Here is a 12,115-nt window from a genome sequence, read left to right on the forward strand (position 1 = left end):
TGATGTTGTTTTTATAATTTCCTTACCCTGGCACCTGGGAGGCCAGGTTCACCAGTGCGCCCAGGATCTCCCTGGCTTCCTTTAGGGCCTGAAGAACCTGCTGGACCACGCTCCCCTTGAGATCCCTGGAAAAGATATCAAAATACCATTAGTCAGATGTTAGATGTAATAGAGTAAGAGAAAGTAAATGCAAAATATACATCTTCCATCAAGAGCATCTATCGATATTTTTGAAAACTGGAGTTTCAAAGTATTCTGAACCAAATCCTTAATATTATTTAGAGATGGTCTCTTGTATAGAGTTAATTAACATAAGGAATTCAGAATTCTTGCACTTCTATCTAGAACGTAATAATCGATGGACCTAATAAACTAAAACATCTTTGTGTCACTTGTCAGTAAGTGATATAGTTGTTAGGCAACACACAAGGGGATCGGTCTGGCTTCCCAGTGGAGACGTCAAGAAAGCTATTTTACAAGGAATGCTTCCCTCTCCAAATACTAACTTAATAGACATTGTAAAATGCAATGTAAGTAGTTACTGCTCAGTGGCTTTTACACATCATGATGCAAGCATGAGAGCATCAAGCTGGAGACATAAAAGGAGAGTGGAAGGCCTGAGACTCAGAGGAAGAGCAATGTTTTTCCTTAGAACACTGGTCTCAGCATGTTTGGAAGACTTGACCCACTGTCATTTGGCATTTCCTTTGGCCCTGCCTCCAAACATTCAACAGATCTCCTCACTTCCCACAGCAGCCTATCTTTTCAGTTACAATCTTCTTTTGCATATATTTTTTATGCATGAAAGGGAGGAAAAGGGCCCAACTCAGCTTACCTTTGGTCCAGGCAAGCCATCAGAACCTGGAAAGCCACGATTACCAGGAGCACCCTATGCAAAAATATCATAAATCATCATTAATAATCTGATGTTCAATAGGGTTTTGGAGTTCAGTTTATTTTCTTACAAAATCCTTGTCCTCCAACTGGCTACTGTGCCTTCAAAATGCTCTTTTGTAGTGACAAATATCTAAGGGCCTCTTTCCTATCCTGTCACTCATGCTGAGTGGTACACCTTAGCTTGGTGAGTAGCCCCACTGAAATCAACGACACTATTTCTGTAACAAGGTTCTAGTCAATGGAAAAGCTATCAATCTGTCATATTTCTGAAGTGCCTATCACTGTGATATCTAAACACCAAGTGCCCAAATGATGTGCTGAGCTCCAAAGTAATACGTAACATGCCAGGCTTCATTCTCCTTCCCCAAATAAAAAAACCCAAGACAAGAGTGGAGTAAATGACACTCAATATGAGTAAGGTATAATGCTACATTTTAATATTCTCACCCTCACATGGCCACTTCTGAAAAGAACCTACTGTGTATTACAAAAGAGAGCTATCACTTCAGAGAAATCAGGTTATAAAATCACTAGTGTAAGAAACAATGCTAAATCACAACTGTCAATATACCGTCATTAAAGACAAGTTTGTCTCTGCCTGCCCCAAATTATAAGGGAGCTCACATTCAGGTCCAGGTCAGATATGACTTTCATGAGAGAAGGCCACCTCTAACTAATATAATTATTTTTCTGGCTTCCTTACCCTTTCTCCAACAGGGCCTGGCGGACCTACTGACCCTGGATCACCACGAGGGCCTCTTTTCCCTTCTTCACCCACAGGGCCAATGGGACCCTGGGGACCATGTGGACCCTATTGAAAATATTTGCTTGTTTAGAATAAAGCAAATTAACCATTTTTAAGGCTCAATAAATTACTCTTTCTTCCAACGTTAACCATAAACATTTTCCCAAACAATGAACAACAAAACTGGGTAGTTAGATTTTTTTTAATTTCTTTTTGAATCACTTATAAAATGCAATTATTCCCATTCAGATTTTCCTTTTTCTATGTTTATCAACTAGTATTTCAGCATGAAGTTATCCATAAATGGATGGTAATTCTGAAATTTGGCACTACATTGTGCCTCACAATCATCTGACTGCTTGTATAGGATCCAATTATTTGTCATTGTGGTATTTATTAATCGTTAGGCAAGTGGCATTAAGGAAATCAGTATTTAATTACCGTATTTAAAGAACCTGTATGGTTATGGAATCCACACAACACAATAGTAAACTAAGGGTAACGTTTTTCTGTCTGATTCACCCTGCAGATCTCTTCTCTGCAATCCATCTCTTTGGTGTAAATCCTGCACTTCTTCTGCACATGGAATCCTCATGCCATCGTCCCTGATGGACTTTGGCTAAATGACATAGACTCTCTGATACGGACACAATTTTCATTCTTGACAGATGGAATTGAGATTTACCAGCCCCACAGCTGACAGAAATTATCAATGCCTCTCTCTAAAAGGACATTCTTCCAGACACCCTCAAAAAAAATTGTAGTAAGTCCAGCCAATGTTCAAGAAAGGATTTGTCAATATTGACAGCTTTGCTGACTACTATCCTCTCTCTAATCATTTACTAGAGCAAAAATATTAAGAATGTATTGCCAAATCAGCTACAACTGAACCTGGCTCTGCTAAAGCTAATAATCTTTTCATTCAGCCTTCATATGGCTCCGAGATGGTGCTGGCCATGTTGAGGACTGTCTTCTCATAGCTACGAATAGAGGCCAAACATCCATGCTAACACTATCAGGTCTACCAGCATCATTTGATTTTGCTGATCAAAAAGTGCTGCTGACTCAGCAATGGGACCCTGATGGGTGGACAGAGCTGACTTAAGCTAATTTTGCTCATTCCTTTTGGACATGGCTCAGAGTTTTCCGATGGACAGCTGCTACTTCCAGAGTTCTCATATGTGGACTCCCTTGGGGACTTGTCAAATGCAATATTTATATTACAACTTTGGAGTAGATTGTGAGATGCTGTGGTCTACATTGCTACCAACCTATGCTACATTCAGTTCTATTCAACATATTTTTAATATCTTTCCTTAAAAGGTTTATTGTTGTTAGAGCACAACCCTGTGTCCATGAGCACCTGTGACCACTGATTTCCTTACAAGACCAAGAAGTTGGAGGAGATCCATTCCATGGCTGCTCATAAAGCATCAGGGAATGCTGTATTTCCTTGTTGTGCAGTGGTCTCCTCAAACTTGAGTCCAGGGGATAACTGGCTGAAGGATTTACCTTGTCATGGATTCAAAGGACCTGCCCTGCCCCTTTTTCACAGCAGAACCTGACCAGGGTGTTCCATGGCCATTACTTGCAGGTCAAAACCAATAATGAGAGGTAATACTAGATATGTCTCAATGAATATAGTATTGTGGTCTGCACAGCAACGCACGTATCGTTCTTTTTTTTTTTAATTTTGATTTTATTACAAAAAATTCAAAGACTTACTGGTTCCCCTTTGGGACCCGCTTCTCCTTTGAAACCTGGCACACCAGGGTCTCCCTGAAAACAAATACATTAATACCATTAATCTGCACAAACCATTCAACCAGCCTGACCTGAGTTACCTATGTACAGTGGTTTTAAATGAAAAATGTGACAGTGCTTCTGCTAATCTAGTCTATAGATAGGTTGTTCACACATGGAAACGCCAAATAGCTCCTGATCCTGACGTCCTTAATCAGTCCTCACTCAAGCATAAAGCCCATTGACTTCAGTAAGAATTTTTGCCTGAATAAAAACCTTAGAAGTTGATCCAAGCACTGTCATTTATTTTCCTGTCCAGTTTAAAAACCATCTCGGGCACGTTATGGCCAACAGCTGACATTCAGAAGCCCGAAGAGCCTGTCCCATATACTGCAGATTTTTTACATTTTGTAAATGACTATCTGTTTCACTGTGTAATTATATTCAGTGGCATTAAAACTGGTTTATTCCAAAACTGCTCAGCTGATAATGCTGTGAAAGAGTATATGCTGAAGATTAAACAAATCAGATTGCTAATGGTTAATTTGCAGAAGACTTCAGAGATAAAGGATTTTTATAAAAGCATAAAGCATTTAAGCACAATTACTTCTTGAATAATTTTGGACTATGTTTGGCATCAGAAAACTACTACCTTCTATGAGACTAACTACAGTAACATTTTAATACATTTATGATAGTTTATGCTTTCTGTAAATATGTCTGTTTCTCTGTAATTACGTATTCATAATACTAATTAAGGCTCTGATTCTACAGGTGACTCCAAGCAAGTAGGCACATGAGCCTCTGACCACTGAAGCCAGTGAGGCTTTGTGCACAGGTCTCTGCCTCTCCACAGTCAAATTCAAGACTGGGGCCTAAGAAAGAAAATTCTGTATTTCAGAATACACAAAAGGAATTAATGAGAACCAAGTCTTGGTATATTCACTCCTATTCATTAGTCTAGTGATTTCATCCTATTGCTTGGAAATGAAGAAGTCTCACTGCTAATCACTACATTAGCTTTCCTTAACTACATCGTTGCTAAATACTGTCATTTCCATGGTGACAAATTATTACCGCTTGGCCTCGGATGCCAGGAGGACCAGTACTGCCTTGTGGTCCTGGAGAACCAGGTGGACCTGCTAAGCCAGGTGGGCCAGAAGTACCTGGAGATCCCTACAAAAGAGACATTAGTGTGAAAAGGTATGTAGCATGAAACGCTGAAATTAAAAAAGGAATCCATCACCAAAATTCCTTATACAGTTGATTTGATTACTTACTGTTTGGCCTTTAGCACCAGGAGAACCGTCTGTCCCTACAGTCCCCTAAAAACAGCATACAGATCATTATAACAAATTCTAATGAGCATATCAATGGAGGAATGAAAATATATTGTCAGTCACATATTTGTGCCTCCTCTCAGGAGCAGATAATAAAGGCTAGTATGTAGACAGTGCAAAAGTTCACTATTTGACCCTGATTCTGTAAACATGTGTGCTTAACTTTAAGCATGAAATTCCATGGAACTATTCACTTGCTTAAAGTTAAGCTGAAGCATAAGTGCTTGAAGGGTCACAGTTTCCATCAGCCTGTGTAACATTTAATTTGCAAGTGTTTTTTAGTTATCTATCTAAAAGATATTTTTAATACAAATAGCGTGAAGACAAGTATTTCCTTTCTAAAAATACTTCTGGAACTCTTACAATAGTAAGGTACCACTGGCTTCAGGTAGACAGTGTGCAGGCAATCAGTGAAACAAGCATCCAAAGCCTGATGAACTTACAGGAAGACCTTGTGACCCTGCTGGACCTGATGGCCCTGTTTCACCCCTTTGTCCCTGAGGACCTTCTGGGCCACGTGCACCCGTTGGACCTGCTTCACCCTAATGTTTCACAAGAGAAAACAATCAGTTATTGAATTATTTTTTTTAAAAGCAACACATAATAACTAACAGGGAATAGTGCATGGAATAGATAGCAATGGGACCGAAGCTCACATATACTTCAATATTAGGAAAACATATTGCACATATAAGAACCTAATTCTGCCTGGATTTATAGCATTGAAACTGAAACCACAATTTGCCCCCTAGTCTATACATAAACAAAGTACCTTTCTTTTGGAGCAGAAACAGCATGGTAGCCAGTATAATTTATCCAAAACACACCACCAACATATTACGGGGGGAAAGCACAACAGAAAGAAACCCATACCAAAAAACCCCATCAACATGTCAATATTGGTTGATTTTATAGTCTTTGTTTGCTCTGTTTGCAGGTGAGACTTAAAACTTTATGTAAATTAGAATTGATAAGAAGAAATGCTTCTTCTCACAGTATAAATTAACCCGTGGAGCTCACTGCTACAGGACTATATTGATACAAACACTTAATATTAACAAAGAATTAAACACAGGAATATGGTAGGCACTGATTGTGCTTGCTATAATCAAAAGTGGTCAGATGTATTATGCAGTAATGACCACTATCAGAAAAAACCTGCGATACTAAATGGACTACTGATCTATTCTGGTATGGCAATTCACTCTGGTATGTCCTCAATTTTATCCTTTTGTGGGCCAACTGCCTTTTTTAACTGATGCTACACTAAAATTGTATCTTCAGGACTGAAGGGCAGATCCTCAGCATGTGTAAATCCGCGTAGCTTCATTGAGCTCAATGCAGCTTTACCAATTTACACAACCTGAGAATCCAATCCTGAAAGTAGCTCTGCCATTAAAAAAAAATCCTATTGCTTCTTCCCTTGTCAGCTCTTTCAAACATTTATTTAGATGCTTTGTTTTGTTTAGCCATTGCTGTATTTTTTCTGCCATGCATTAAAAGGATTATAATTTAATCTAATACATTATACAGATGGCTGTATTAGCCTTGTTTCCAGAGAATTGTTTTCTGAATGTTGCCAACAGTATAAACAACATATAACATCTGCTGAGCTTGGCTACCTAGCTAATAGAGAGAGATGTTTTTACTGAATAATAATATTCCTACCACTTGTGGGGATTCAACATATAGGAGAGGAGCAGTTCTGGGGGAAAGGAGGATGGGGAGACTGCATGAGTCTGGGTCTTCTTCAAACCCAGGGCTAGGGGCAAAATATTGAGCAGTTCCTTGAATGCTGCCAAAGCAAGCTCACATACAGGGCTGGAGGCTCAGACAGTTATCCACTGACCCAAGTCTCCCTTTCCAGCTCAGCCATCAGAGCAAATGCAGCCCAACCCCACAAAGACTACAATGGCCATTTTGAGAAGCATGACAATAACTAAAATGGGAAGAAAACAAATCCAGAAAAAGAGTTTTTAAAAAAAAACCTTAAAACAATGAAGAAAAACATAGACAAGAAGAAACAAGCATAGAAGAGGGGGAAGAGAAAAAAGAGAGAAGGATGAGGTGAGGAAGAGAAAAAGAAATAAAGAGGGTCAGAAATTGAACAGGAAAAAAACAACAAGTGAGATGGTAGCAACTGTGTCAGAGCATGGTGTGAATTTCCATTGGAGCAGGAGATGACCATCCATCGATCCTTTGCAAAGGTTGTGAGGGTGACTTCAACACAGAACCCCTGGTGCGTCATGGCCCACCAAAATATTTATTACAATTTTAGTTTTACTATATTTCTGCAGAATTTTTCGATGTGAAGTATGGAGTTTTATATAGCCTTTTCGTTTTCCATGACACAGTGTTAGCACTTCATACAGGAGGATTTAAATGCCATTTGGTCAGTGTATATAAGACCCTTGCCTTTCTTTGACACTATAATTTGAATAGTTTCATAAAATATGGGGGATTCCAACTCTTAAGGTATTGTATTAAGGGATAGATTTTCTGTTCATGTACAGGATTAATTTCTAGTGGTGACAGGTAATAAGATATCGGACCTTAAAGTGAATTTGTCATTGTGAGGTCCCATGTTTATTGTCTCTCAATGATTTTCATATCAAATGTACGCACTTTACATGCAAAAAATTTGTTTTATTTTTCTGACAGTGCCTCAAACTCAGCCTGGGATCTGAGAGTCAAGCTGTATATTTCTAGCTTATGCATCACCAGCAATTATCTGTAGGCTATATTCTTCTCTCAGTTATAGCTGCAGAACTCCATTGTAAGAAAACATCTCAGGTATTCCTTTCACTATACCCTGCCTTCCACAAAAACTCACAAAGCAGATGGATTAGATTTGCTGGGGTAGGTTCTCAGATAAATGCAGGATCTCATAGCCTAAGTTCCCTATATGCTTCCCCTCCCCCGGTCCCAACCTAGCCCAGCCCCCCAACCTGCCGTGGCCCGAACCCAGCCACGGCCAGGGCAGCATGGCCTGAACCCAGCCCCAGCCCAGACCTGCCGGAGGAGAGGTGCCTATGCTGCGGCCCTAGCCCTGGAGCTGCTGCGGCGAGGAGAGGCGCCTCTCCCCCCAAACCCAGGAGCTGCTGCAGGGAGAGAGAGCTGGGGGGAGTCCCATCTCTCTGCTGTAGCCCCGGATCACCCTCCTGCACCCAAAGCCCATCCTCCGCAGTCCCACCCCAGAGCCCGCACCCCCACCGGGAGCCCTCTCACCCCCATACTCTAACCCTCTGCCCCAGCCCTAGGGCCCTCACTCCCAGCTCCACCCCAGAGCCCGCAACACCAGCCGGAGCCCTCACACGCCTGTACTCCAACCCTCCGCCCCAGCCCTGAGCCCTCTCCCACACTCCTCGGCCCCACCCCCACCACATGAATTTTGTTATGTGCAGAATCACACATCACCTTCACATTGGTGCACATAACAAAATTCATTCCGCACATGGTGGGAAAAATTAGAGGGGACACTGCTTATAGCCCCTCCTAAACAATCATGATACAGCTTAGTTTTGGGCCATGCAGTTAGTCATTACTCTGGCTCTAAAGAGCTCTCTGAGTAAGGAAACTGAGTCTACCATTTCCATTTAGGCTGAGCTGAAGGAGGAGTACACAGCCATTCTGTCTCTCCTCCTACTGCAGCAAGATTTTCCCTTCCACCCACCCCTGACGATGGTGGAGCTTAGGGAAGTCATTGATCCTTTTCTTTAGGATATTGTAGTGGCATTCAGCAGTTGCTGATTGTAGAATTTGCCTTCACTCTGCCGGAATCACAATCTACCTTCCAATCTGCTTCTGTGGCAACACAACAACATTGTAACCCCTCAACCAGGCTCATGGCAAATCCATGAGATAGTCCTACATTACTAATTTATCTCCTACATATTCCTTTTACAAAGTTCATAAGAAAAACATACAGAAAGGGAAAGTAGCAACTCCTTGAAACTTCAAGTCACCAATCAGAGCTGAATCAAGACCAGCATATTAAAATTTCTACTGTGTCTAAATGTCATGCCATCAGCTGATTATAAATTATATGGAAACCAGAACAAGCACCACTAGGATAAGAAGAGAACAAGCAAAAATGAGGCTTAAAAACACCCTAAACAATCTAAAATAAATGCTGATTTTTATTGTTACGTTAATGCTGTGATGGTAATCTAAATATCGTGTATGTTGGCCAAACTATAAGGAGTACCAGAAAATCATCACTCTTAACAAATGGAAGTTAAGAAAAGTTTTAATCTGTTCCCATTCTTTGAGCCAAAACACCTCTTTTATAGAGGTTTAAAGGATGTTTGGGGTGGTATGTGGGAAGAAGAGATGAGGCCAACCTTGCACAACTGCTTTACGACCTCTTTTCTTTGTATCATTCGTTCATTATTCTATGGCATGGTAACTGAGGTATATTGCCAATTCACATTAAAACTGCTACTTCCTGCAGGTGTCTAAGTTTCCTGGGGGATGGATCCACAGATCCAACTCTATCAAGCTAGTTGATTTCACAACCTTATGGTTTAACATAATATTCTAATGAAGAAGAGCTCTGTGTAGCTCAAAAGCTTGTCTCTTTCACCAACAGAAGTTGGTCAAATAAAAGATCTTGCTTCACCCACCTGGTCTCTCTAAGGGTTGCTTCAGCAGTTAAACCCATTTTTCACACTTATCTTTGAGTTTCTCACCTATGACCATGGCCGTATTCTGTCAAAGACTACTGCTTCATCACAGCTGCTCTTTCGAGCTTCTATCTCCAGATGTTAATTAAAAGTGAAATGCAGTCACCTCTTAAGGACCTTTTCATTTGTGAAGCTGAATGCCACATGCCAAAGGTAGTCTCTTTAAATGTGGGCATATGAAGATCTAATTAATAGAGTAAAAAGAGACTAAAAAAAATCAGCTTTTCCTACCTTTACCCCAGGAGGACCCGGAAAACCAGGAGAACCAATTATACCAAGTGGTCCCTACAAAAAAACAAACAAAATACATGAGTTGATATTTCCAAAGTCGGTATCACAAAACTAGTAGCCTAAACACTGATGAAGGCCTATGCAAATGGAGTTCCTGGGTTTAAATGCAACACCAGTCACAATACATATTGCCTCATAAAAAAGAGGAAACCAGTTCTATAAATATTGTAGATGACGTAGGTGGTATGAACTGAATACCACTCATCAATGCAATGTTTTAATTAAGTTAATGATACTCGGACTGCGGTTCGCGAGCTGCAAGTGGCTCTTTAATGGGTCTCCTTGCAGCACATGATATTAAAACACTGTGTGATTTAATTATTAACCAATCTAAGTCTTTAATCAATTAGGATGCTTTTATGATGTTATTAATCAATTGTAGTTGATATAATAATATTCGATCAGTTGTTTTGCTATGAGAATAAAATATATATGAATTCACACTACTCTGGCTCTTTTGGGTACTGTTGATCGGTAGTTTGGCTCCCAAACTACTGAGGTCTGAGTACCACTGAATTAAGTACTTTTTTACTGACTTTATCAATGTTACAGCTCTTGGTTCATCTGTCAACCTCCAAACAATAATCAAGATTGAGTTTCAGTTTTCATTACAAATATACTATTTCCTCTTCGTTATGCTCAAGCTACTGTTAAAAGGTACTAAAAAGAAAAGATAATCAAAAAATCACTGATTTTCCAATCAAACTTTCTATTTGTAAAATCTCTGCATATTGTGCAACAGATGATGATGTATCCGACAATATTACAAATAGCTAAACAAAACTTAGATATATACACTAATCAAAGATTAAATCTATTTTGTAACATTGCACTCCATCAGACTTGTCAACAAAACTATTCAGCCAGGGAATATATCATTAACAGAGCATTGTATCTTACTTATATTCTGATTTAGTACTAAGTTAATAATTGTATCAGAATCTCTGTCAATCATGACTAAGGATATGATTTGGTCACAGATCTCTGTGACTTCTTCAGCTTCAGCTCCAGCCTCTCACGTGGTGTGGCTCTGGCTTCAGCCTGGCGCCTGAAAGCTCCAGCTGTCAGCCCAACACATGGCAGGGATCAGGCTTCCAAGATTTATAGTTTATTGCCCACGTCCTGTCTGTGACTTTTACTAAAAATACCTGTGACAAAATCTTAGCCTTAATCATGATACCCATAATCACTCAAATCACAAGCCCTTTATGATCAACAACTCCAATACTCCTGCCTTTATTTTCTATACCGGGGAAAACCCCTTTAGAACGTGCAGATTGGGCCCTATATGGCTTTTGATCTGTTCATGCAAATCCAAATGTTTCCAAAACATATTTTAATTATGTTAATAGGCATCAAAATACTGAGGAAATCCCACTCTTGCCCATGAAAGTTCTGTGTGAAGATCAGCGGAGATATATGGTCCAAAATGAGTAAGATAGTTGACACAGTTGCATCCAAAAATAACAGGAAAATCCACTGGGGACACACAAGTTCCATGGATGTCAAGTATAATGTAGAGTCAACCAAGCGGTGGACTAATACTGCTTTTTTGTTGCTATAGTGCTGGGTGGGCTGAACACATGTGATATACTCTCACCTTCTAGATTATGTAGTCTTTGGATAGTAGTATACAGTGGTCATAAATATTGAGTACAGCTGTGTATTCGCAAATGATTTCCCTTTCTTTGTCTTTGGCTGGATTTTCACCCTCTTTGGAGAACATGATGTATACTGAGAAAGAATGTTTTATATAACAAAGCTTTTACTGACAAACCCAGTAAGAACAATCTGTTCCAAAGGCTATTAATTATGGAGAACTTTTCTGCCAGTGACCTTGTAGTGAATTGCTAAAGCACTGCTGTAACAGCTAATTTAATGTATTTATGAAAAAGCTACATCCCAATTTATTGGGTCATGAACACTTGTCTGCCAAATCTCTCTTGTTGCAATGATAAGTTTAGCATTATGACATATTTCTTTGTACTTACCCAATTCATCATATATTTGGATAGCACTTTCTCCAGAGAGATCATGTTTAAGCATTCTGCATCTCCCTATGAGATTGCTAGGGAATGTACCAGATATGCTAGCCAACCAGATGTCATGCCCAGTGGGTTTGAGCTCACGTTGGAAGTCCACTGAAATATTTATACTTCATCTAGAATTTCAGAATTGTTTTGAGATTCAATTTTTTTCTGTTATAGAATTGTTTTACAATCATGAAAAATCTTTGAAATATTTTATTTTTAAAGTACTGTAATAGTTGTGGTATCCTTCTCTGTAGGATGTACCAGATAACTGAACTTGGCAGCTATCTACACTCTCAGCTTGAACTTCTATCATAGTAAATTATTGGTTAATGGAGTTTACAACAGTACAGTCTATTGTGTATCACATGGACAAATACTGTT

At 39.6% G+C, this 12,115-nt stretch overlaps 1 protein-coding gene across 1 annotated transcript in view; it reads right to left on the bottom strand.

Annotated features, from left to right (window-relative positions):
* COL5A2 (collagen type V alpha 2 chain) overlaps positions 1-12,115 on the bottom strand; it is a 165,291-nt gene that overhangs the window by 40,756 nt on the left and 112,420 nt on the right. The window contains exons 18-25 of the mRNA XM_084643728.1: positions 9,642-9,695; positions 5,169-5,267; positions 4,666-4,710; positions 4,463-4,561; positions 3,368-3,421; positions 1,601-1,708; positions 836-889; positions 27-125 (exon numbers count right to left, since the gene is read on the bottom strand). Of these exons, the coding sequence (XP_084499854.1) occupies positions 27-125; positions 836-889; positions 1,601-1,708; positions 3,368-3,421; positions 4,463-4,561; positions 4,666-4,710; positions 5,169-5,267; positions 9,642-9,695 (612 nt within the window). The remainder of the gene's footprint in view (positions 1-26; positions 126-835; positions 890-1,600; positions 1,709-3,367; positions 3,422-4,462; positions 4,562-4,665; positions 4,711-5,168; positions 5,268-9,641; positions 9,696-12,115) is intronic.

Source organism: Lepidochelys olivacea (assembly GCF_965140295.1).
Source record: "Lepidochelys olivacea isolate rLepOli2 genome assembly, chromosome: 11".
In the NCBI taxonomy this organism is placed as follows: domain Eukaryota; kingdom Metazoa; phylum Chordata; order Testudines; family Cheloniidae; genus Lepidochelys; species Lepidochelys olivacea.